The following is a 27,763-nucleotide window of genomic DNA, read 5'->3' on the forward strand; positions in this document are numbered from 1 at the left end:
TCCTTCTAGGTCATCTGGAAGTAGGTTAGGTTTAGGTACTTATATGTCAGTCCCAATAAAAAGTGGTTTTTTTGTATGGGGACCCCCCCTATTTTTTAACTTTATTTTGTTATTAGATTTTTTCCTACGGTTACACACAATAACCAAGCTGGATTCCAAATTTCATCCTTCTAGGTCATCTGGAAGTAGGTTAGGTTTAGGTACTATAAGTCATAAGTCAGTCTTAAAATTTACGACTTTTTGACCTTCATACCTTTATAACCGTTTGAGCTAGCTTCATGAAATTTGGGCTTCTAGATATCCTTATGGATATAATTAAACACACGTAGTTTTATGTGTTTACGTCAAAGATGTTTTGAGTTATAGAAGGGTCAAAAGTGGCACCAAGTGGTTCGTGTAATATTATATATATATATATATATATATATATACTCGGCGCTGGCTAGCCAGTTCCTTTGCTTGAACTTGGCTTGACACGCTGCCGCGTGTCTAGATCATCCTCCTGGACGAGGGTTCAGTACGTCACTATACCAAAAAAACCGGGCAAGTGCGAGTCGGACTCGCGCACGAAGGGTTCCGTACCATAAAGCAAAAAAAAACGGATAAAAATGCAAAAAGAAAACGGTCCCCCATCCAAGTACTGACCACGCCCGACGTTGCTTAACTTTGGTCAAAAATCACGTTTGCTGTATGAGAGCCCCACTTAAATCTTTATTTTATTCTGTTTTTAGTATTTGTTGTTATAGCGGCAACAGAAATACATCATCTGTGAAAATTTCAACTGTCTAGCTATCACGGTTCATGAGATATATACAGCCTGGTGACAGACAGACGGACGGACGGACGGACGGACAGCGAAGTCTTAGTAATAGGGTCCCGTTTTACCCTTTGGGTACGGAACCCTAAAAAGACACTATAGATTAAGTCACTATAGATTTTTATGAAGTTAGAAAAGCTTGTACGGTCAAGGAATCTAATTTCAGTACATTTCGTACCTTGCCACAGTGGCAATAGGGGGTATTACTGCAATGTTCTGCCGCCAGAGTGCAGCACTAAGCTAGCTAGTAAGCGATAGAGTAACTTATACATACTGTGCTTTAAACTGTTTTTTTTGGCAAATTTTCACAGACAATGAAATATGACATTGATGCATCAAGGCGGTTTGTTAACAAGGGCCTACCGGGAAACGCGAAAATCTAAATTTAGTTACTTATCTGCCTCTATCGTTCGAATATGCAAGAGTGAAAGAGAGGTGAGATAACGAAATTTGGATTTTCTTGTTTCGCGGTAGACCCCCAGATTGTGATGGATTGTGCTAGTAGCGCCCCCTACGCAGACTTTCCATAATATTAATATAAAGAGAGGAAAATGGGGACTACCTTATAGAGAAGCGGTCACCCCTTTCCTCTTAACCGACTTTGAAGCCATTACCCTCCTTTCGCCAGCACCTTTATAGGACGTGTTACCCGACAGGGGTATTATTTTCCTTTACGCCGCCGATCGGTTCTTTTGAAGCCGACTGTACCGCGGAATGAAACGTCACGGCCAGTCGCGGTAAGTGCTGAGTAGGGGTGAGACACGAATGCAGTTATCGATATAAAATATTATATGTTACCTACCTATAATGGCTCCTCTACACGATGGGCCAACGCCGGCCACTGCAAGGGACGCATTTATGCGTTAGAGGGAGCAAGTGATATTGCTATCTCATTCTACCGCATGGCTGCGTCCCTTGGAGTGGCCGGCGTTGGTCCATCGTGTAGAGGAGCCATAATATTTTATAGGAAAAAATATGGGGCATTATCTATGAAAAGGGACCTTATTGTAAATGGCGCTTACGCCGCACAGCGTCGCGTGGCATTGTATTTGTATCGGAGCATCGTTAATAATGGCGTAAGCGCCATCGATAATAAGGTCCCTTTTCATAGATAACGTCACATATTACATGCTTTTGAAGCTGACTGTACCGCGGAATGAAACGTCACGGGCAGCCGCTGTAAGTGCTGAGTAGGGATGAGACACGAAGGCAGTTATGAATAAAAAATATTATAGGCAGGTACTTTTTTGAAAATATTACATTCTTTTGAAGTTTACTGTAAGGAATGAAACGTCACGGGCAGCCGCGGTAAGTGCTGAGTAGGGGTGAGACACGAAGGCAGTTATGAATAAAAAATATTATAGGCAGGTACTTTTTTGAAAATATTACATTCTTTTGAAGTTTACTGTAAGGAATGAAACGTCACGGGCAGCCGCGGTAAGTGCTGAGTAGGGGTGAGACACGAAGGCAGTTATGAATAAGAATTATTATAGGTAGGTACTTTTTTGAAAATATTACATTCTTTTGAAGTTTACTGTAAGGAATGAAACGTCACGGCCAGCCGCGGTAAGTGCTGAGTAGGGGTGAGACACGAAGGCAGTTATGAATAAAAAATATTATAGGCAGGTACTTTTTTGAAAATATTACATTCTTTTGAAGTTTACTGTAAGGAATGAAACGTCACGGGCAGCCGCGGTAAGTGCTGAGTAGGGGTGAGACACGAAGGCAGTTATGAATAAGAATTATTATAGGTAGGTACTTTTTTGAAAATATTACATTCTTTTGAAGTTTACTGTAAGGAATGAAACGTCACGGCCAGCCGCGGTAAGTGCTGAGTAGGGGTGAGACACGAAGGCAGTTATGAATAAAAAATATTATAGGCAGGTACTTTTTTGAAAATATTACATTCTTTTGAAGTTTACTGTAAGGAATGAAACGTCACGGGCAGTCGCGGTAAGTGGTGTGTAGGGATGAGACACGAAGGCAGTTATCGATAAAAAATATTATAGGTAGGTACTCTTTTGAAAATGTAACATGCTTTTGAAGTTTACTGTGGGGAATGAAACGTCACGGGCAGTTGCGGTAAGTGTTTGTGATTAGACACGAATGCAATTATAGATAAAAAAAATATTATTTAAAATTTGTAACAGAAAGTTGACAATAATATAGGCTATAAGAGTCTGTTAACGTTAAAACTACAAAGAATTCAAAACTCCCTGTGCCCAATAAATGGATCATGCCCTCATTTCTGCAATTTAGGACAGTGAATTTTGTATTTGTAATTTTGTAGTATAAGTAATATTTTTAATATTCATTCCATTTTAATACAATACGGGACTTTATCGCTTAAAATTTAGGTACATACTTAATAAAAACTACCTCCGTATCCATATTAACCCGTATCCGTATGCGTATCCATATTAAGCACTAAGCAGCTAAGATTCAAAAAAGTTTTTTAATCATGTTAATCGATATGTTAGTGTCTTATTATGCTTTTAATTTTTTTTAAACACCAAGCAATCTTTCAGATACAGGTGTGCCGTCGAAATATGAACAAAATTGTGATACGTTTTAATTTATTTAACATTATTTTATGGCGTCGTGGAGATTTGTTAAATGAAGATGATGAAGATCGCTTGATACTCTTGATAGCTTTAGAACGTTCTCTCTTTTTTTAATTTTCCACAACTTGAAAATATACTTGAAGTAATCTAACCATCTGATTAGTGAGTGAAACCTACTACTTATAGAACGCTTGCACCGCGATTGGCATAATAATTTTAGTAGACATGGTAATGTGGAAAGGTTTTACAATGGGTCAGGAATCACATTGTTCGATAGATTACTGTCGATTTTTACCACTAGTGTCCCCTCCCTAGCGCGCCGTGCCGCGGACAGCCGACAAAAACACGGCCAGTCAGACGCAGCCTAATGGCGGAGGTGTCACTCACACACACCAACTACTTATACATATATATATAGCTATACAACATACATATATACCGTACGGTATATGAACAATACACAGAGCGAAATAGAAAATATTTATAGATGGGAATTTCTTGAACTTATTTACTTAATTCAAAATCCGAAAAAAAACCGGGCAAGTGCGAGTCGGACTCGCGCACGAAGGGTTCCGTACCATAATGCAAAAAAAAAACAAAAAAAAGCAAAAAGAAAACGGTCACCCATCCAAGTACTGACCCCTCCCGACGTTGCTTAACTTTGGTCAAAAATCACGTTTGTTGTATGGGAGCCCCATTTAAATCTTTATTTTATTCTGTTGTTAGTATTTGTTGTTATAGCGGCAACAGAAATACATCATCTGTGAAAATTTCAACTGTCTAGCTATCACGGTTCGTGAGATACAGCCTGGTGACAGACGGACGGACGGACGGACGGACGGACGGACGGACGGACGGACAACGAAGTCTTAGTAATAGGGTCCCGTTTTACCCTTTGGGTACGGAACCCTAAAAATTATGAAGTATTTAGACTCTCTATTTTTCATACAAAATAAATATTATCTTCAACGGACGCCATCGCCACGCCATATCATTGTGATTGACGTTGCTTGTCACGCCTTAAACATAACAAAATTCGCAATACATTGCGTCTTAGAAGATTCATAACTAATTTATTTGAATAAGATAGGGTAAGTAGGTACATGCAGTTTAGTTCAGTGAGTCTTAGAATAAACTTTAAAGTGTATTAAAAATGACACCACAAGTTATTTTTAAAAGTCGCTGAACAAAACTTGGTCAGTATGAAGAGTACAGCCTACAGTTTAATTTTTTGCTCATATTACAGGCCACACCCGGTATATATCGCTATACAACATACATATACCGTACGGTATATGAACAATATACAGAGCGAAATAGAAAATATTTCAAGATGGGAATTTCTTGGACTTATTTAACTCAAAATCTGAAAAACTACTTAATTTATTTCCATCTAACTCTTTCTCTCTTTTTTTTATATCCTCTTACAAATGAAAAATCCGGCCACTGAAATTTGAACCTATAATACAGGGAATAGAGTTTATTTTGTTTTGTTTGAAAATTTAACGAAACAAAGCAATTGCAACTCTATTCCAATTTTAATATGGTTTAAATTTCATCGAAATGATTAAGTACTATAGGCAGGACCTTGGGCCTTAGGAGGCTATTCTGTTCTTAGTATTTGTTGTAATAAACAGAAATAGGTACATCACCTGTGAAAATTTGAACTGCCTAGCTATCACGGTTCATGAAATACAGATAGACAGACAGACAGACAGACAGAGAGATAGATAGACAGACAGATAGACAGACAGACAGAGAGACAGATAGACAGACAGACAGACATACAGATAGACAGACGGACAGACAGACTGACAACGGAGTCTTAGTAATAGGGCCCCGTTTTTACAAGGTTCTATTTAGTTCACCTGACCGTTGTCTGTAATCAAATCTTGCAAGTTTTTGATCCACTTCCCGGTTTCCGATTGAGCTGAAATTTTGCATACATACGTAAGTCGGGTGATAATGCAATATTATGGTGTCATCGAGCTGATCTGATGATGGAGACCGGAGGTGGCCATAGGAACTCTGTGATAAAACAACGAAACCTAATTGTGTTTGGGGTTTTTAGAATTGTCTCGATGAACATTAGTTGCCTGTGGAAAGAAAAGTACAGTCAGCGATAAAAGCTTGTACCAAAAATGAAATTTATGCCAAAAACTTATTACACTTTGGGTACGGAACCCAGAACCCTAAAAAATGAAAATATATTTATTTGTTGCAGCACCAGTAGGCAAGGAGCACCGGTCCCCAGAACAGGAGGAGAGCCGCTCTTCCCCCACCCCAGGTCCCCCCAGTCCACAAAACAACGGCACAGCAGGTATGAAAAACTAGATGGAATGTATGTTTTCATATGTAGTATGTTCTCCTTGGCGCTCAATAGTTGCACTAATTATGTCCTTAAGCCAGTTGAGGGTAAATAAATAAATAAATAAATATTATAGGACATTCTTACACAGATTGACTAAGTCCCACAGTAAGAAGGCTTGTGTTGTGGGTACTCAGACAACGATATATATAATATACAAATACTTAAATACATAGAAAGCACCCATGACTCAGGAACAAATACCTATAGGGTAGATGAAAACATTACACGATCAAATAATGTAGGTTACAGTCACAGTCAGGCCGGTCAGTCCTGACCGGTTTTGTATTTGGTTGGTTAACCAATAAATGTTATAACCTAACCTAACTACCCAAAAATATACAATTTTTTTGTTTACTTTTATTTAAATACCTAAAGATGTAGAGTATAGTGCCACCCCACACTAGCGTCTTTTTAAGCGTTGGTGTCTAGTCAGCGCTATGGAAAATGACGTCGCTGCGTAGTTGCGTCGAGCAGAGGCCATAGAGTTAACTAGACGCTGGCGCTTAGGATACGCTAGTGTGGGGCGGCTCTCAGTCGCTCAACTTATTAACTAACTAATATATTTCTCCCCAGCCCTATCCTCCACGGAATCCCTTTCCCCACCGCTGGGCGAAGCGCGAGCGCCGGCGTTACTCCGCCTACGGCGCTTCCTGTCGGCGTTGCTGCAGTTCGCCAGCGACGTGGGCGCCGACACCGCCGAGCGCGTCAAACACCTCATATACAACCTCGCGGTCAGTGTTATCCCTCTCCCCACCGCTGGGCGAAGCGCGAGCGCCGGCGTTACTCCGCCTACGGCGCTTCCTATCGGCGCTGCTGCAGTTCGCCAGCGAGCGCCTCAAACACCTCATATACAACCTCGCGGTCAGTATTATCCCTCTCCCCACCGCTGGGCGAAGCGCGAGCGCCGGCGTTACTCCGCCTACGGCGCTTCCTATCGCCGTCCGCGCCGAAACCACCGAAAGCTTGATGGATACATAATTATATTAATTATTACATATCCACATGACAGTTGATACCCTGATAATTACCTGTTATTTTTCTAACTATAGGTAATATCATAATATCTTATCTTATTGTTTTCGGGAGCCCTTGCGGATACACTTCGACCCATAGGAATCTTTTGTGCAATTACCCCCTAGAGAAGATCCGTCAACTCGTACTCAAGAGCTTTTCCCACCATATCCATGTGTCGAATAATGGAGCTCATGCATGGGTAGCGTTTTAAAGTCCTTTGGTTCCAGATATCCTGCTCCAAAGTCCTTAATTCTTTGGCTGGCGAAGGCGTGACATTCACACATTAAGTGTTTCACAGTGGTTTCACATCATCATAATACATAATCATAACTCATCTTCCTTTATGTTTGCAGTCAGGCACGATCACGATCGAGGAGTTCCAGACAGGCGTGCAAGAGTGCACCAACTACCCCCTGCGGGCATCCGTTCCAGGATTCCTCCGAGCCCTGCTACCAGCAGCTCAGAGAGACCTGCACGCCAGGGCCAGGAGGGCTAAACAGGTACGAACACGATCGAGGAGTTCCAAACAGGCGTGCAAGAGTGCACCAACTACCCCCTCCTGGCTTCTGTGCCAGGGTTCCTCCGAGCCCTGCTGCCAGCAGCTCACAGAAACCTGCACGCCAGGGCCAGGAGGGCTAAACAGGTACGAACACGATCGAGGAGTTCCAAACAGGCGTGCAAGAGTGCACCAACTACCCCCTCCTGGCTTCTGTGCCAGGGTTCCTCCGAGCCCTGCTACCAGCAGCAGCTCAGAGAGACCTGCACGCCAGGGCCAGGAGGGCTAAACAGGTACGCACACGCTCGAGGAGTTCCAGACAGGCGTGCAAGAGTGCACCAACTACCCCCTCCGGGCTTCCGTGCCAGGGTTCCTCCGAGCCCTGCTACCAGCAGCTCAGAGAGACCTGCACGCCAGGGCCAGGAGGGCTAAACAGGTACATATTATAGAATAGAATAGAACAGAATAGGTCATTTATTCGATAAAGCACACATCCACAGGACAAAAAGATGAAAAACAAAGAAAAATAAAAGGATAACAACAACAATGCAAAAACAGCAGACAGAAATTATACTGGGCCAAGCAAATCTTGTCAGTAGCAAACGGCGGCAAATTTGATAAATCGCTGGTTTGCAACACAGCTTTTTAAAAATAAAGGAATGTCTCCTTGAAGTAAAACGAGCCATCTTAAGGATTTAAGGTAGTTTCCCTCCAGGGACTTATCTTTCCACACTGTATAAAAATGGCATTAAATAAAAGAAACGCTAATTTCCTAATGATGTTGTTTATTCTCTGCCAGACCCCCCTGCAATACGTGCGCGCCCACGAACACCTGATCCTAGAGTCGGGCGGCGATGGTGGCGACATCTTCGCTCAGCCTGGGGATTCCCTCAAACGACGCGCCAGCGACCCGTGAGTAATGTTTCATATATATGTATTAGGGATACACATGTAAGGTAAAGGAATTTAATTTCAGTATAGTCTTTCGATTTGTAACTGGCTCTGCCGGCCTAGCCAAGATTACAATCGCTATCGCTTCGACAGCGAAAAGTTTCGTGTCTCTCTATCACTCTTACATGTTAGTGCGACAGTGACAGTTGCGTTTCGATCGCTACGGAGCGTAAGCGATTGGCACCACCTTGTAAACTTAAACTACTGTCATCGGGCCCTTTAGTAATGTCTATTAAAATATATAATAAGCTCCCAGAGTCTATAAAAGAAGAAGAAAATGATAATATATATGTCGGCGGCAGATCGTAAAACCGGGCATATCGAGATATTCCTAGGCATATCATGTAACGCCGCTATTTCATGATCTGACTAAGATTTGCCCAGGCATATCACGATCTGCCTTATAAAAGAGGCGGCAGATCGATCAGAGCATTGGCATTCGTTGATATTCCTAGCTTCATACCGGGCGCATCGTAAAATAACCTCGTGAGGATTGCACGATATGGCTGGTGTTCGCTAGGCATATCATGAAATGCCGGCGTTTCATGATTTGCCTAGGAATATCATTCTGTGAGGTTTGCACGATATGGCTGGTGTTCGCTAGGCATATCATGAAATGCCGGCATTTCATGATCTGCCTAGGAATATCACCCTGTGAGGTTTGCACGATATGGCTGGTGTTCGCTAGGCATATCATGAAATGCCGGCGTTTCATGATCTGCCTAGGAATATCACCCTGTGAGGTTTGCACGATATGGCTGGTGTTCGCTAGGCATATCATGAAATGCCGGCGTTTCATGATCTGCCTAGGAATATCACCCCTTCTTGCAAAACGACGCGGTTTTGGAATGAGATTCAATGCCAATTCACAACATTCAGAATCGAGCATAAATATATATGCTCACCGGTAATAAACGGTACAACACGATAAAATAACCAAACGATATCACACCTGGACTGACCTGATACTGCAGCAATGGCGGAATCCTCTCGATGCCACTAGTTCTTTTTTTACGTTCAGCACCTTCTCCTCTTGCACACGCCGGCCGGCGGCACGTTAAACAGTCTTAGGCCTTTTGTCACGCACGATATATCACTAAAACACTTAGTTTTGGAGGCTAAATACATATAATTTGATTTAAATTGATAGCGGTCGATCCGCATGCCGCGGTGTCTCGCTAGTTCTCTTTTTCGTCAACAGAGGCGCTGCTGAGGCTCGTCCTGAGCTTGCCGCCCGAGAGTTTCGGACGATCCTATGGGCTAAAATGTCAATATTGTATCGTTGTGAAGTGCGTTTTGGCTTTGCATCGATAAACGGTAGAAGCGCGCAGAAATTTGATAAATTACTTAAAAACTAAACGTTAAGAACGGAACACCCCTTGAGGCTTGCACGATATGGCTGGTGTTCGCTAGGCATATCATGAAATGTCGGCGTTTCATGATCTGCCTAGGAATATCACCCCTTGAGGCTTGCACGATATGGCTGGTGTTCACTAGGCAGATCATGAAATGCCGGTGTTTCATGATCTGCCTAGGAAAATCTACCCCGTGAGGTTTGCACGATATAGCTGGTGTTCGCTAGGAAGATCATGAAATGCCGGCGTTTCATGATCTGCCTAGGAATATCACACCCTACTTATTTGATATGCCTAAACGTAGCCAGGCAAATCGTCAAACGTTGAAGTTTGAACGATATGGCTGGTAGTCGTTAGTCAGATCATGAAATGGCGGCGATTCATGATCTGCCTAGGAATATCTCGATATGCCCGATTTTACGATCTGCCGCCGACATATATATAAATAAAATTAAACAGTTGTTATTAGATAAGTCTTATTATACTCTAAGCGAATTTTTTAATGACAGACAGAATAATTCAAAAATATTGTTTATTAAGATAATTACTTCATTATAAAGTCTCCTCTCTTAGGAATGTAAATAATATATTGCAGTGCCCAACAGGGTTCACAAAGACCTAGCTTATAAATCTACCACCTGTACAACTACTTTGTGAATTTGCAAATAAATATTGAGTATTGAGTATTGAGCATCTTGGCTACGCGGCCTGAGCCGCTAATCCTTTGTTTTTTAAGTAAAACCGCACGTGCCTCTACCTGTGAAAATAAGGGTCGTGTAATTCTCTACGGTTAATACTGAGTGCTGGCGAGTCGAACCAGTCTAAAATGTGTCATCCAGATGCGTAACAAAGGCGCGTTATCGGGGTGCACCTACACTGGTTTTTTGAGCGTTGGACTAGCCCGCGCTCAGGTGCCAATTAGAATAATTAAGACCCTTTTTTGCAGGTAAGTAGCACGTGCTGTTTTACTTAACAATAGACAAAGGATTAGCTATTCGGTAGCAGCTACAAATCGATAGACTATACCATTTTGATTTTCGTATCCATAGTGACAATTAGTTTGAGGTCCCTAGCGACTTTCATATTGATTGTCACTGTGTCACTGTATGTACATGTACAAATTGCGGAAAGTTTCGTAAAGTTGGAATTGTGTACATGCCTCATTGACTGAGCGAGTACGATGCGAAGCACCAAACTGAAATACTAAAATATTACAATTTTAATACATTAATTCCAAACTTAGCCGTATTTACAAATGATTCACATCAAAAATAGTTCCAAGTTAACCGATCGGCGCCATCTGTCGGACCTATAAACCGAGCGCCTGCTGCGAACATCATAGCAAAGTTTCGATCTCGCTAATTGCTTACACTAAACTAGCAGGCGCTTCGAATCGTTACGCTAAATGCCTTTAAAACTGTTGTAATGGGCGTAATTTGAGTCATTTAAATAATGTTTTAAAGTTGAAATCTGTATTAATAGATTGAGCGATTTAATATAGTATAATAACACTAGGTGTTTAAATATCAGCTATTTAATTTTAACACATTTTTATAATGATCACCGGCTAGTTTGGTACCTAAAGTCTGGCCAACTGAATATTGATACAAAATTTAACGTCAATACGTGCAAAATTTCCTTCGTATTTTCACGGAAACGATCGAACGTGTCTTGCTATTTCAATCAGTCTCGATACAAAAAGTACTGAGGTTGAGTTGACTGAAGTAGCATGACAAATACGAACGTTTCCGAGGAAATACGAAGGAAAACAATTATGCACTATATCTGTACCTACATATAATATTTGCTTGAAGCTAGTTTACTAATCATAAGGTTAGTTCGAAATACAGAGCCAGTACCTATATTGCCTGCTTGAATAAGGGCATTGCATGTAAATGAACTTTCATTGCGTTGACTCAAATGAATCTACTATTTGACATCCATATGTAATATTATAAAGGCGAAAGTGTGTCTGTCTGTTACCTCTTCACGCTGAAGCCACTGAACTGATTTAGTTGAAAGGTATAGAGATAGTTTGAGTCCCGGGGAAGGACATAGGATAGTTTTTATGTAGAAAAATATCCCTGAAGACAGTGCAAAGGGGGGTGGAATAGAAACAGTTAAAGATTGCCTAATATTTGAAGTAAGCAACGCGCGAACTGAATGATTGCTATAAGCATTATCCAGGCGCTATTCCTACTTTAGTAGCTGCTTTCACTAATTCCACGCAGAGAAAAAATAAACCGGGCAAGTGCGAGTCGGACTCGCGCACGAAGGGTTCCGTACCATAATGCAAAAAAAAACAAAAAAAAGCAAAAAAAAAAACGGTCACCCATCCAAGTACTGACCCCGCCCGACGTTGCTTAACTTCGGTCAAAAATCACGTTTGTTGTATGGGAGCCCCATTTAAATCTTTATTTTATTCTGTTTTTAGTATATATTTGTTGTTATAGCGGCAACAGAAATACATCATCTGTGAAAATTTCAACTGTCTAGCTATCACGGTTGGTGAGATACAGCCTGGTGACAGACGGACGGACGGACGGACGGACGGACGGACGGACAGCGAAGTCTTAGTAATAGGGTCCCGTTTTACCCTTTGGGTACGGAACCCTAAAAAGCTAGTATATTTGAAATTATGAATACTGCCCATGGCCCAAAGAAGGCGTGGCTCACTCCGCGATTTCGTCCCTTTGCAACAAGTAGCTACAAGTACATCCGTTCCACACCAATTTTGGTGGCTAGCCATAAGCCGCGCGTGGCGCTGTCGCCACCTAGCGGCCATATCTGTCCTGATCGTAACAGACGCGTTTTGTTAGAGAGTGAGTCTTCTGTACCTAATACTATTATTTATTCTGTGCCCATTGGGTTCCACGGTGGGTAGTCAATAAAGAACTATTGACCACGGCTTGGCACGCGGGCGGGGATGTTTTCGCGATTTACCCCCTCGTTACCACGCACATGTTCGTTCGATGGGGTGGAAACGGCATAAAAGCATGTGCCAAGCGGCTGTGCTCGTAATTCAAATAAGCTGCGTTAATCGGGGAAGATAGGGTGGAATAAAGACTGGGTTTGTAATACGAAATTTCTGATACTTTCAAAAATGACGATATTATTGAAATTCTCTTTAATAAGTTCTTTTATGTTTATTTGGAAAATAAGCCTATACCTATACGTCCCACTGCTGGGCACAGGCCTCCTATATAAATAATCAAAACCAAAATAAATCGTTTACAAAGTGTAAGCATTCTGCTGCAACTAGCGCCTACTGCAAATCTGGTGGTATTATCAAATAATCAGAAGTTTGCTCGGACTGAACCGGCAGGCGCTCGCCACCCCATGTGAATTGCCTAATAATTGAAGTAAGCAATGCGCGAATTAAATGATTGCTATTAGCATTATCTAGGCGCTATACCTGCTTTAGCTGCTATCACTAATTCTAAGCAAATCAAGTCGCGGGCAAACGTGGTATTATTATTGTACTGTTTTATAAATAATCAAAACCAAAATAAATCGTTTACAAAGTGTAAGCAAGTAATCTAAAGCAGGCGTGGCTCACTCCGCGATTTCGCTACAGGTAGCTAAAAGTACATCCGTTCCACCCCAATTTTGGGGAAAGCCTTAAGCCGCGCGTGGCGCTGTCGCCACCTAGCGGCCATATCTGTCCTGATCGTAACAGACGCGTTTTTTTAGAGAGTGAGTCTTCTGTACCTAGTACAGTCATCAGCAATAGTATCTTACACAACTAGGGCCGCAAAAATATGTGACACGTTCTTATTTGGAGCACAATAACAGCGCGTCATATATTTTTGCGTATTATTATTTATTATGTGCCCACGGCTAGATTGATTCACACTACGCCACTGTAAAGCCACGTTTACAAAATGTAAGCAAGCAAGTAATCTAAGGCTGCAACTAGCGCCTGCCGCAAATCTGGTGGCAATTATCAAACAATCAGAAGTTTGCTCGGACTGAGCGGGCAGGCGGCCGCCGCGGACCCATGTGCCGGCGATTTGTAAAACCAGTGATTTATTAGGCACAGATCTCACACCCACTAACTAGATTGAGCATTCAAGCGGACTATGTTTATTTCTAAGCTTGTTAATATTTTTGCTATAACTAGGTATTTCAAAATGTAATCAAAACCATATTAAATCGTTTACAAAGTGTAAGCAAGTAATCTAAGGCTGCAACTAGCGCCTGCCGCAAATCTGATGGACCACAGTTGGTGCAACTCAACTGAAACGTCGAAATTTAAGGTAAAAACAGTAAAATTATATCGCGGCAGACCCGTTTGTGTAATTAAATATGTGTACCTATAAAACGCAAGAGTTTAAAGTGTTAATTTATCTTCTTTAATTTCCAAGCAAAATAGTATTATGTAGAACTGTAAATTCGTACCGACAGATAAGCCCTATAAAACTCTTGTGTGGTGACCGCGACTTTTCGTATAGAATCCGTCTATGAAAACTCTTCAGCGGCTTGTCAGTGAAAACTAGTAGCGTGGCATATAATTTCAGCAATGTGACGTTGGTCTTGCGTATGCATGACATCTCATCATCATCATCATCATCATCATTCTAGCCTTCAGTCGCCCACTGCTGAGCATAGGCCTCTCTTCGTGTACGCCACTTATCCCGATCCTGGGCTAGTCTCATCCAAAAGTGCCCCGCAATTTTCCGAATGTCATCCTGGTCATCCACCCAACGAGCTAACGGACGCCAGGCGCTTCTTTCATCCGAAAGCGGCACCAATCCATCAACCTTTTGGTCCACCTGCCATCACTCTGCCTAGCAACATGTCCCGCCCAACTCCATTTAAGCTTGGAGATGACGTCACCCACGTCTCGCACCTTGGTGCATGACATCTATGGTTTGCCAAGTCGGTGTACAAATAGTTTAGACGGATTACCTATGATGTTTCTTGACTTGTCCTAGCGCACTAAGCGCAGCGCATGGCTCTCTCTGGCATGCTCATCAAAATGTGCGGTCTATGGGAGGTGATCTTTGATTAAAGGATAGGATGTAAATGTTTATATATATATATATTATTATGTATGTTTAAGCTTCTAGTGCAGCTGTGTCTGTTTTATTTATTTAGGTTAGTACATATATCGTGTTCGCGTGACGGTGATAAATTATGTGTATTATGACATATTACTTATTTAGTTTAGCGTATTTATGATACTGGTCTGAATAAAATAAACTCCAGTTATTCAAAAAAATTGCTGATACAGGCAAAAAATGTGTCCATCTAGATTATCTAGAATGCATACTTAGTACCCTTTTGAACAATATAAAAAAAAATCAAAATCGGTCTAATAATCATTTAATAAAAGATTCCGGCGAATACAATTAGAGGACATACTTTTTAGGGTTCCGTACCTCAAAAGGAAAAAAAGCCTTTCACTCGTGTTTCTGTCTGTCTGTCCGTCTGTCACGGCCTATTTTCTCCGAAACTACTGGACCAATTAAGTTGAAGTTTGGTACACATATGTAAGTTTGTGACCCAAAGACGGGCATGTAACATAAACAAATGAATTTTAAATATGGGGGCCACTTTTGGGGGGTAAATGAGAATATTAAAAAATAAAGATTATCAAACTATGTCGTGTTACATATCAAATGAAAGAACTCATTGTAAAAATCTCAAATATATATTTTTAAAATTTTTAGGATAAACAGTTTAGAAGAAATTCAAGAATATCGGCAAAAAATGACCACCTTTATCTCCGAAACTACTGGGTCTAAAATTATGATAAAAATACACAAAATAGTTCTTTACCTATAGATGACAGGAACACCTGTTAGAAATATGCAGTCAAGCGTGAGTTGGACTAAATACTTAGTTTTTGATACGGGCTTTTAACGGCAATTCACTCGCGTTTCACATAAAAAAAAAACATTGTTACAAATTGGGTGATGTACGGAACCCTTGGAACGCGAGTCCGACTGGCACTTGGCCGGTTTTTAGAAGTCGGTTAAATAAACAAAAAGGGAAATCGCCTGTGAATTAAACCCTGTTTTGAGCTGACCATACAATCGCTCGGGAGGTGTGTCCGATCATGATTTATCGCTTGCCGATTGCGCTCCGAACTCCGAACGCTGGGGTTCAAGTCATGAGCGGCAGCGGGAGCGGATAACAGTTATGATGTAATAGAGCTGGACTAAACTAACTTTACATATTTTGCAATGACAAGGGTGTAAACAACACATAAACATCAAAATTCTATAAAAATGTGACATTTATCGTGTCATTTTCACGCTACGTCCAACTAGGTGCAGAGATATATAAACTGGAACGTATAGCAAACCGAGTAAAGCGCGCCACTCGTGGACAACTCCCGGCGCGATATAGTAATTAAGTAGAGCGGAAGCTATGGCCATCCGTCTCGTTCTACCCTAAGACGCAGAGTTGCCGTCCCGCTCCCGCGTAGCATCATGGCGAGCGCGGATCTGTCTTGTCTCTCGACACACGACGCCTCACCGCGCTCTCGAAGAGTTTTGTTTATTTTGTGAATAATTAATGAATAACGGTAGATTAAGTTTAGTGATTATTGGGTTTGAACCCCCAAACTGTGTGAACAAAAATAACTTGCTAGTGTACGGATTCTGTTGTTGTGACTGAATAGATTGACTATAACCTACACGGCAGTATTATTTTATCACTCCTGAGGTAACCCTCTCATATATGGCGCATCCAACGTGAAATAATAACAAGTTCGTTCGAAAGTGTAGTTGAAAGTACATTTCTTTAGTGAGTGTGTCGATATGCCGCCGAAAACGAGAAAAGCGGCCAGTACAGAGCCCGAGACCGACGAAGAACCGCAAAATGGCGGTGATGAAGAAGCTCGCGAGGCGGACACAGCCGACGCGGTGACTACGGCATTGGCCGACATTAATATGTTTTCGACTCAAAATGTGCAAAACATCATAGAGACGCTACAGCGATCGCAGACCGAAGCCCTGAAAGAGTTGTTACAATCAGTATCGTCGCGTACTACGTCGTGTACAGCTCAAGGTCAAGGAACGTTAACGGGCTGTAAGACCACGTTCTCCGGCCAGCCGCAGGAGTCAGTGGAAGCTTTTATTGACGCAGTAGACGCCTATAGTGAATGCGCACAGGTTTCGGATACAAATGTCCTGCGCGGTCTGGCGTACCTTCTAAAAGAAAACGCGGCGACATGGTGGCAGGGTGTGAAACAGCAAATTACTTCATGGCAGCAGGCTAAAGAGAATCTTATAAGTGCCTACGGTGACCGCCGCCCGCCCCATCGCTTATATATAGAGATATTTTCATCGCCACAGCAAACGGAAAACACCGACGTGTTTGTGGCGCGAATACGTTCCCTTTTCGCGCGACTCCCCGAGGGAGATATTTCCGAAAAGGCGCAACTTGACATGACGTACGGACTCATGAATAGCAGGATAAGGAAGAGGCTACGGAGGGAGGACTTCGCAACTTTTAAAGAGCTACTCCGCCGTGCGCGAAGCGTGGAAGATTCTTTCGACGAGGGGGAGAGGAAACAAACACCGTCGCAGGCTTCAAGCCGCACGGTGACCTCAAACCAACGCGCGCCTCCCGCTTCAACAACCACGGCGCGTACGGGTACATCGCATGCCAGCGGCGCCGCGGCCGCGCCGCCCCGGGCGCCGCAATCGTCCGCGCTCGCGCAGCCGCGCGCGCCGGCGCCGACGCCTGCTCAACCGGCGGTCGCGCAAGGCACCGGCGCTGCAGTCACTAGTGTCACCACCACCGCCGCCGCCGCGGACGCGACCGCGAAAAAGCTGCGACCCGTGTGTGCGTACTGTCGAAGGTTTGGACACTCCAAAGACCAATGCCGTAAGCTCATGAACTCAGGTGAGTCCACGTCTAAGAATAACTCTGCAAATAGTGCAAATGTGCCATCTAACAGTGAAACAAGTGATATTAGCTTTTATAGTGTCGATTTTAACCCGTGCAATATCACGTCGAAAGATAGATCACAAAATCCCTATTTTGCTATGAGTGACACATGCAGCAATTTGAGCCCTATTCCGTATAATAATAAAGTCGAAAGTGGCACTACTCATAATTCTTATGAATTCGATGGGCCAAGTTGTAACAAGATTCCTGCATGTAACACTACAACTATAGGCGAGAAATGTGTACATTGTTTGGTACCTATAGCTTTTAAAAATATTATGTGTGCTAATCATTCTTTGCAAACGACTAACCCTGATTCATGTAACGGACAATTTCGCAGCCGCGGACCGCTTAGTTCTACTATAGTTCCGATGTGTTCTAGTAATAATTCAATAATTTCAAGTGAAGTCGCGCGAAAAGGTTCGATGATGGATAGTCGTGAACAAAACGAGCCTAATATATCAAACGGTCCTAACCCACTTTTGTGCGTATTTAATAATAATCGTGCCTGTAACAATAATAATAATGATTACTCGTCGTTCGCGTCAAAGTGCATTAACCCTTCAAATGGCAGGGGCGTTACGGAAGTTGACATGTTTTTTGACGCGGACTGTAGTAAAATTTCTGACGATGAGTTGTTAAATCTGTACATGACTTATGTTGATGGGGATTGCGAGACAGTGAGTCGAACGACAAGACCGATTTTTAATATAGAGATTTTAGGCGTGAAAGGCACTGGTTTGGTAGACACGGGAGCGAGGCGGTGCGTCGCGGGACACACGCTATATGCTATTCTCTTGCGTCGGAACCATCCGCTTCGCACGATAACGCGCAACATTAAGCTTGCTGATGGGGTGTCGCGTACAATGGAAGTACTAGTTACTGTATTAGAGGTGCGATTAGAACAGGAAATCGTTAAAATTCCGTTCATAATTTTCCCTTACGCGACTAATAATGAAACGTTGTTAGGCATCGATTTTCTTACTGCTGCCGGGGTAGATATTGATTTCCTCGAGTTGGTATGGTGTTTTAGCAGGAACCGCACCGTTCAGTATAAATTGTGTTTCGAGCCTACTTCGCCCAGTGTAACCTGTGCTGCCACAAACGTCCTACGGGCTGACGAGGGAAGTCATCTTACACCAGCTGAGCGTCAAGCGCTCGCTGGCGTTCTTACTAGGCACGCACACGTCTTCACACCAGGGGGAGCTCCGACCCCTTACGCTGAGCATCGGATAGAAACAGGTGAGCATCCTCCTATAGCAGTACCACCTTATCGACTCAATCCAGCCAAGAAGGAGTTGATGAAGAAGGAGATTGATAAGATGTTAAAAGACGATATCATTGAAGAATGTGAGTCAGCTTGGAGTTCACCAGCTCTGATGGTGCCGAAGGCGAATGGTGAGATCCGGTTCTGTGTGGACTACCGTCGTTTGAATGCAATTACCAAGTCCGATACCTACCCGATGCCACGCATCGATGACTTGTTGCAGAATACGAAGCGAGATTGCTACATGAGCACCCTTGACCTTCGTTCATCGTACTGGCAGGTAATGTTAAGAGAGGCGGACAGGGACAAAAGCTCATTTGTGTGTCCTTTAGGTACCTTCCGCTTTAAGCGTATGCCATTTGGCCTGAAAAATGCCCCGGCGACGTTTCAACGGCTGATCGACCGCTTACGTTCCTGCTCAGCATTAAAAGACGTAACTGTCTTAGCTTACTTAGACGACCTTCTAGTGATCTCGGAAGGTTATCAACGTCACTTACAAGACCTCGAGGCAGTTTTCAAACGCTTGGCCGAGTTCAACCTCCACGTCAACAGGGAGAAGTGCGCTTTCGCGCGTGAAAGCGTTAGGTACCTCGGCCACGTCATAACGCAACAAGGCGTTTCCACCGATCCTGATAAGGTGAGTGCTGTACTCGAGATGAAGGAACCAGGTACCTTGAAGCATCTGCGAACCTTTCTACAAACGTGCTCGTGGTTTAGGAAGTTTATACCAAACTTCTCTAAGGTTTCCGAACCACTGACACGCCTAACTAGGAAAAATCAAGTCTGGATCTGGGGATCAGAGCAGACTCAAGCATTCCTTGAGCTGAAGCGCCTTCTGACCACAGCTCCAATTTTGGTTCAAGCCGACTTCAGTCGTCCTTTTATTCTCAGGACAGATTCGAGCAATTACGCCCTTGGAGCGGTCTTACTTCAAGGTGACGGGAACGAAGAGCGACCTATAGAGTACGCCAGTCGCCTTCTTAACGCAGCGGAGCGGAACTACTCCACTACGGAAAGGGAAGCTCTCGCAGTGGTGTGGGCGGTAGAGCGTTTTCGACCCTACCTGGACGGCCAGCCGGTCGTCATTGGCAGTGACCACCAGCCCCTCCGTTGGCTGCTGTCACTGAAGTCACCAGCAGGGAGGTTGGTACGTTGGGCCCTTAGACTCCAGGCCTTTGATATCCGTTTCGAATACACTCCGGGGAAGGCGAACGTGGTAGCCGACACGCTGAGTAGGACAGTCTGCTCCGGGGACTCCCGTGAGGACTGCGGAATCTGCTCGGTCGTGGTCGACCTACCAAAGAAGAATCCAGCAGAGTTGAGGCGGGAACAGCTCGCTGACCCCGAGGTGGAGAAGATTATCAAAGAAATCGAGGGTTCCGACGAGGTGGCATCTCGACGATGGACGGAGCGCGGCTACTTAATGGATCAAGGGGTACTATACAGGTACAACCCCGATTCAGATAGTGAGACCCCACAGCTCGTGATACCCAGTAGTCTCAGAGCGGAGATTATAAAGGAATGCCACGACTCGCCGGTAGCCGGACACCCTGGCGTCGATCGTACGTATCAGAAGGTTGCCCAGCTGTACTACTTTACAGGTATGCGGAGAATAATCACTGATTATGTCAAAGCCTGCATACACTGTCAACGCTACAAAGCCACAAATACCAAGCCTCCAGGTCTTTTGCAGACACCGCTCATGAACCAACGCAATGAAGTGCTGGCCATGGATTTATTCGGTCCTTTGCCACCAGGAGACCAGGGGGAGAGGTGGATTTTCCTCGTCGAGGACACTGCTACCCGGTGGACAGAGCTATACGCACTCAAGGACGCCACCGCTGAAGCTTGTGCGGTGATTCTCGTCGAGGAGTACTTTATGCGTTTTGGTCTACCACGTAGAGTCATTTCCGACAATGGTGTCCAGTTCGTAACCGCAGTTATGCGTCAGTGCATGGCAGCTCTAGGGATAAAACAAAATCTCGCCCCGTTATACCACCCAGAAGCCAACCCTGCGGAACGCAAAAATCGAGACATGAAAGCGATGTTAGCACAGCTCGTGGAAGAAGACCACACTTCTTGGCCACGGAAGTTACCGGTGATACGGTTCGCCTTGAACAGTGCAAGATGCCGCACCACAGGTAAATCACCCGCTTATTTAACATTCGGGAGGGAAATGCGGTCACCCACAGAGGTCATCCATGACCTACGTGCCATCTTGGATAAAGATAACTTTGTCCCACAGATAACTCCGTATCTCCGATCATTTTTAAACTCCTTATCAGGTATTCGGGAACGTGTGGAGGTCCAACAGGATAAAGCAAAGCAGTATGCCGATACGTCGCGCCGACCTTCAGATGAATTTGAGGTAGGTGACTTAGTCCTCCTTAAGTCGCATCTGCTGAGTAATACATCGAAGGATGTAACTGCTAAGTTTCTCCCACGTCGCGATGGACCGTACGTCATAACAGAGAAGGTTAGTCCTACGACGTACACAATCGCTAGCACCGACCAACCGGATATTTCTCTCGGTAGATACCACACTCAGGCCTTACCCGTTTCCAAGGTAACGATGGCGATACCCCACGACCTGTTATTCCTAAGAGGAATCGCGGACGTCCAGCTAAGGCTGATAGGAATGATAGGGTACTAGTCCAGGAGCGGGGGCGTTCTCCAGGACTAGAGGGGGAGCATATAGCAAACCGAGTAAAGCGCGCCACTCGTGGACAACTCCCGGCGCGATATAGTAATTAAGTAGAGCGGAAGCTATGGCCATCCGTCTCGTTCTAACCTAAGACGCAGAGTTGCCGTCCCGCTCCCGCGTAGCATCATGGCGAGCGCGGATCTGTCTTGTCTCTCGACACACGACGCCTCACCGCGCTCTCGAAGAGTTTTGTTTATTTTGTGAATAATTAATGAATAACGGTAGATTAAGTTTAGTGATTATTGGGTTTGAACCCCCAAACTGTGTGAACAAAAATAACTTGCTAGTGTACGGATTCTGTTGTTGTGACTGAATAGATTGACTATAACCTACACGGCAGTATTATTTTATCACTCCTGAGGTAACCCTCTCATAAACGTTTATAATTTAAATTTGTATGTACATATATAGTTATGCTCAGGAATTGAGCTAAATATAAATATTATCATACAATAATATGCTTACTTATGTCATCCTTTGTGCCAAGTTTATCACTCACTTGCTTTTGGTAACTGTAGCTACCAGCTGTCACCCTTATTTTATTATAATAATAGAGGTCACTGAAAAACATCAAGCAAGTGAGTGGCTAATTACCTACATATCTATGAGAGCAGAACACCGTACCTCTTTAAAAAAACTGAAAATGAATTCAAGATGCACCGATCAGTGTTAGAGGGTTGAAACAAACAAGCATAGCAGCAAGCGACCCTTATGGCTCCTCTACACGATGGGCCAACGCCGGCCACTCCAAGGTACGCAGCCATGCGGTAGAATGAGATAGCAATATCACTTGCTCCCCAGCTCCCTCTTACGCATAAATACGTCCCTTGGAGTGGCCGGCGTTGGCCCATCGTGTAGAGGAACATTATACAGCGTTGTTACTACAGCGTTTGTACCAATTATAAATAATGAGCTCAAGCGTTTTAGGTTTGGCTGTTTGAACAGCGATGCGTTCAGCATTTGCAGGCGACCCAGACAGGCGCCTGTGACGTGTATCGATGATTTATCATTTGCCATTACATTCACAGGATGCATGGAGCGAACAAGTTTTAAGAGGAAAGCGATAAGCGTTTTTATATAAAAAGTAATGCGTAGTTTTCAGTGTAATAAAGTGATCATTGATATTTAATTCAACAAAATAGGCTTAGTATTTTTGACGCGACCCAAATATATCCACATACCTATGTACAAGAGTTGATGCACTATATGCAGAGATAATCATGTTGTGCCTACCTATTTTTATAATGTTTGATATGTCCAGTTAACTGTAAAAATATGAGTGTACAAAATGTTCCATGACTCTTATGCTATTATGGGACATATTTTTGAGTAAGTTGTCTTCACCCATATTTTTACAGTTGACTGTACCTAACCTAACCCCAAAAAGAGGGATTTCAAAGGGAGGGGTTTATTTTATTGACAAAATAGGCTACATTCCTACTAGTCAAATCAGCTTCTTTTTTAGAACTGTCAAAACGATTTGCTAATATGGAATTTATATGAAAACGAATGTAGTGACGTCACGATAAACTCGCCTACTTTTTATATTTCAATCCGATTTATTAAATACAAATTGTGTTTAAAAATAGCTGCTATCTATGTTTTTCTAATAATTATCTTGTGCTTTATTTCGTGCACGGTTAAAAATAATTTATTTTACTCAAACATGCAATGAAATATTGATGTTATGTTCCTTATAACAGGCTGCGAAGTATGACGTTTCAGGTGCGGCTAGGACAAAAGGTATTTAATGGAATTTCATACAAATCTTGCAGGCCTAGGCCGGCAAAGTCCTCTTTTTTAATTTTCATTTCACAGATATTTGTGACACAGCATCGTGGCATTCATCCATAAAAAAAAACTAGAGGCAGTATTGGCTTTATGGTTCGTAATGACACTGCCACTACGCCTATAAAAAAAAAAACAAAAAACAATGTTTGCTATAATTTGCAGTTTTATTTGTATAAAATCAACATGAACTTAATAAATAATACATTATTAACCAAATTTTATAATTTTAAATTATAAATTTAACTACACAAATAAAAACATTTAAAATATTTCATCTAAACGTTAGCGGTAAAAAGGTCTACTCAAACACGCGTAGTTATTTTTTTTTAATTGTTATGGAGGTAAAGTTGAAAATTTTCATTCTGTTTTATTGGATTTATGGTGCGTTGTTGATTTTTTTACTTTAATATGAGTTCCGACGAAATAATGAAATTAATTGTAATCGTAGGTGTTGGAATTGGCAGCGTAAGCAGAATTGATTTTAAATAACTTGCTGCCTCTGCCGCCAAGTTAAAGACGAAGTATGTATATGGTTGCTTATGGCAATTTTATTATTTGATAAACTAAGAAAAATGGCTTACAGTTTATTAGAAACAGTTTTGTGGCATATTTTAAATGAATGTAACTACAAATTCGTCAACACTGTGGAATTTATACTTATTTACTCCATGCATAAAGCAACGATGTATGTGAAACATGATATCAATATGAAAGACTATGTAAACTTATGTGACGAAAACGACAGTCAGACGGATACAAGGCGAAAAAAATCAAAGATACATGAAAATATACGGGTAGTAAAAATACACGACTCGTGTAAATCATACGCGTGATAATGATATAGGTACGTGTTGGTTATATTTTGGGTGTAGTTTACTTTTAGTTTTTTCTATAAATAAAACTTGGGTTTCGTGGATTTTTTATTTTATTTATTTCATTGCATGTTTGAGAAAAGCACTATACATACCTGCCGTGGATCACCAGAGCCGTCCGTATTGCGATGACGCGGCGTGATCGGGCGTTTCGTAAATTTAAGCGCGATCGTTCCGAAGAAAACTGGTGTGCATTTAAATTGGCTAGGAACAAGTGCAACCAGATGGTAAGAGCAGCGAAACGGAAACACATTCATGACAACATTGCCTTGTCATCCCCTGCCGAGACTTGGAAATTTTTAAAATCCATTGGTGTGGTCAATTCTAACAAGTTCTCTGATAACCTTACTTCTTCAACATCTTCGTTTTCTTTAAATGACTTAAACGTACACTTTGCCAAGCCTTCTTCATTAGATCCCGCTACTAAAGTTCACAGTATTTCCCTTATCAATGCCTTGCCCTGTATTTCTAATAACACTTTTTCATTCACCCCGGTCACAGATGATGAAACTCGCAGAGTAATAATGTCTGTTAAATCTAACGCTGTAGGTCACGATGAGTTAAGTAGGACGATGATTTTGAGCATTTTAGAATGTATCCTCCCGGTTATAACCTATGTTATTAACCTTTCAATGTTTTCTGGGGTTTTTCCTTCGCTATGGCGTAACGCATATGTCATTCCACTGCCTAAAATTCCTAACCCCAGTTCACTTAAAGATTTTCGTCCCATTTCAGTTCTCCCCTTTCTGTCAAAAATCTTAGAAGCCACCGTTCATAAACAGTTATCCCACTACATTTTCTCTAATCAACTGCTTTCGCCATTTCAGTCTGGATTTCGCCGTGGCCACAGTACCTCTACCGCCTTGCTCAAAGTGGTCGAAGATGTGAGGGTCGGTATGGACTCTTCGCTCCTTACAGTGCTGGTCCTTATCGACTTCTCTAATGCGTTCAATGCGGTAGATCATGATTTACTTTTGGCTTCTCTCAAACACGTGAACACTTCATCATCTGTGACTGATTGGTTTGCATCCTATCTCCGGGACCGTCATCAGTTAGTTCGGGCTGAGAGATCTTTTTCGGATTGGTGTAAACTCCAATCTGGGGTTCCACAGGGCGGCATTCTCTCCCCTCTGCTCTTTTCGATTTTTATTAATCTCATCACCACCAAAATCAAATGCTCTTACCACCTGTATGCCGACGACTTGCAGCTCTACACCCAAGCTAGCGCCGAAGATCTGGATAAAGCTGTCGCCGATCTAAATACTGATCTTAACCACATATCTGCATGGTCGCGCTGTTTTGGCATTGCAGTGAACCCTACTAAATGTCAGGCCATCATACTTGGTAGTGCGCGCTTGCTTTCTTTGACGGACACGGCATACTTAGCCCCAATTCAGTACGAGCAAGTCGATATACCTTTTGTGCCGCAAGTGAAAAACTTGGGGTTGACCATCGATAGCGGACTGACTTGGGATCCTCAGGTGTCTGGCGTTTGTCGTAGAGTGACTAATACTCTTAGAGCACTCTATCGGTTTAAATATTTTCTCCCGACCTGCACCAAGACTCTTCTAGTCCAAGCCCTCGTTCTACCCATCCTGGATTATGCTGATGTGTGTTATAGCAATCTCACCCAAGCTTACCTAACCAAGTTCGATCGGTTACTAAACAACTGCATCCGGTTTGTCTTTGGACTACGAAAATACGACCATATCTCCGCTTATCGCAAAAAACTTAACTGGCTCCCTATTCGTGAACGTCGTTCCTTGCGTATTCTCTGTACTTTGTTTTCAATTCTATTCGATCCTTCAACCCCTGATTATCTTCGTTCCAAATTCAAATTTGTGACTCCGCGCCCCGGCACAGATCTCCGAACCTCCCGTAGCCTTCAGCTCATTGTGCCTCGTCATCGTACAGGTTTCATGTCGAATTCCTTCACCATCCAGGCAATCCGGCTGTGGAACGATCTTCCTCTCTCTATTAGACAGGCCCAGAACAAATTCTCTTTCAAGCGCATGTTGCGCAAGCATTTGTCGGACCAGGTTCATAAGTCGTCCTCATGATGTTTACAGTGGGTATATATATATATATGTATGTATATATGTATTTATATAAATATATTTATATATGTGTATATATTTACGTACTTATATTTATTTATTTATGTATAATATTACGCATCATGTATATATAATGTCATATATTATAGTTTAATGTTTTTTTTTTCTTCTTTAAAATTTACTGTAACAGTATTCTGAGCCTGCACCAACTAGATCTTTCGGTTAAGCCCATGGTTGACTAGTAGAGAATGCCTTCTGGCATTAAGTCCGCCATTTGTACTCTTCATTTATTGTGCAATAAAGTTTTAAAAAAAAAAAAAAAAATACCTCGGCAGGAAATGGGGTTGGCCGTCTATATGTCTTCGGCCGGCAACCCCTTTTGTCCCGGCCTCTGTAGTAATGTACTATTAAGTACAGGAAACATCCCTATTAGATTGCCAGACTATAAAAACATATAATTATTTCCGTAGTCGAGTAAAAAGGCAGTACAGTCCCATTTTAATGGCTCCTCTACACCAACGCCGGCCACTCCAAGGGACGCAGCCATGCGGCAGAATGAGATAGCAATATCACTTGCAGGGAGCAAGTGATATTGCTAACACATAAATGCGTCCCTTGGAGTGGCCGGCGTTGGCCCATCGTGTAGAGGAGCCGCAACCCGCTATCTCCCGTAGCTTGTATCGCCTCCATAAATCTTTGTTTGCGCGTAATTCGCTCTTATAGTCCTGCATTGTCTTCGGTTCGATTTATTCGGCTTTTCTCATTGAAAACTTAACCACAAATCAACCGATTGTGAACTCTAAGTCAATGGCATAAGAACCCCCCTTATTCATAAAACTTTACGGGCCTGATTTAGTTTTGATATTTTATCCCTTTCTTTCAAATACATAAGTCAAGTGTACAGATAAAGACAAAGGAATCATATATAGCTAATGGCTAGTATCGCGTTTATGAATGACGCCATTGAGTTTACAGTCGCCATCAGATATATCGGAGCGGCTAAGGTGCTCACAAATATTTGAACACGCCTCTATTGTCAAGGCGTTAAGAGCGCGTGTTCAAATATTGTGAACACCTTGGCCGCTGCGATATATCTGATGGCGACACCTATTGTTTGAAGAAAGTTTCAGTGATAAAGAGGTTTGGAAGTTTTAATAGCCGCTTATTGGCAGTTGTTTTTGAAAAAGCATAAATGCATTTAAACAAAACGATCGTAGGAAAACTTTGAGGGCTTTTGTGTGAATGCTTTTGTTAGCCGACTGTGAAAGAAAGGGGAATGAAAAGTTTTGTGAAGTGTATACTCTGTATCTTTAGGTATTTAAATAAAAGTAAACAAAATCAGTGGTTGCCGAGTGGATGTGACGTCTGACTTTCAATCCGGAGGTCGCGGGTTCAAATCCTGGCTCGTACCAATGAGTTTTTCGGAACTTATGTACGAAATATCATTTGATATTTATCACTAGCTTTTCGGTGAAGGAAAACATGGCGAGGAAACCTGCATACATCTGCGAAGAAATTCAAAGGTGTATGTGAAGTCCCCAATTGGGCTAGCGTTGGGACTATAGTCCAAGCCCTCTCGCGCATGAGAGGAGGCCTGTG

At 42.6% G+C, this 27,763-nt stretch overlaps 2 protein-coding genes across 2 annotated transcripts in view; both read left to right on the forward strand.

Annotated features, from left to right (window-relative positions):
- The window catches only part of LOC134673910 (protein CBFA2T3), a 114,019-nt gene that overhangs the window by 79,044 nt on the left and 7,212 nt on the right, over positions 1–27,763 (forward strand). The window contains exons 3-6 of the mRNA XM_063531964.1: positions 5,606–5,701; positions 6,326–6,483; positions 7,120–7,266; positions 8,062–8,174. Coding sequence (XP_063388034.1) covers positions 5,606–5,701; positions 6,326–6,483; positions 7,120–7,266; positions 8,062–8,174 — 514 coding nt within the window. The remainder of the gene's footprint in view (positions 1–5,605; positions 5,702–6,325; positions 6,484–7,119; positions 7,267–8,061; positions 8,175–27,763) is intronic.
- On the forward strand, positions 15,983–26,167 carry LOC134674130 (uncharacterized). The gene is made up of 5 exons (XM_063532185.1): positions 15,983–17,428; positions 17,738–20,881; positions 21,026–21,216; positions 25,220–25,451; positions 26,022–26,167. The coding sequence occupies exons 1-5, from the start codon at positions 16,339–16,341 to the stop codon at positions 26,165–26,167; spliced, it is 4,803 nt and encodes a 1,600-aa protein (XP_063388255.1). The 5' UTR covers positions 15,983–16,338.

This window comes from Cydia fagiglandana, chromosome 19 (genome assembly GCF_963556715.1).
Source record: "Cydia fagiglandana chromosome 19, ilCydFagi1.1, whole genome shotgun sequence".
NCBI lineage: Eukaryota > Metazoa > Arthropoda > Insecta > Lepidoptera > Tortricidae > Cydia > Cydia fagiglandana.

Bases quoted from the DNA above. Each gene is read 5' to 3' on its own strand.
- LOC134674130 (XM_063532185.1), top strand. From the start codon at position 16,339: ATGCCGCCGAAAACGAGAAAAGCGGCCAGTACAGAGCCCGAGACCGAC. The intron at 21,217-25,219 runs GTTAGTCCTACG...GGGGTTCCACAG, and splicing joins CGTACGTCATAACAGAGAAG to GGCGGCATTCTCTCCCCTCT. The intron at 25,452-26,021 runs GTAGTGCGCGCT...GTCATCGTACAG, and splicing joins ATGTCAGGCCATCATACTTG to GTTTCATGTCGAATTCCTTC.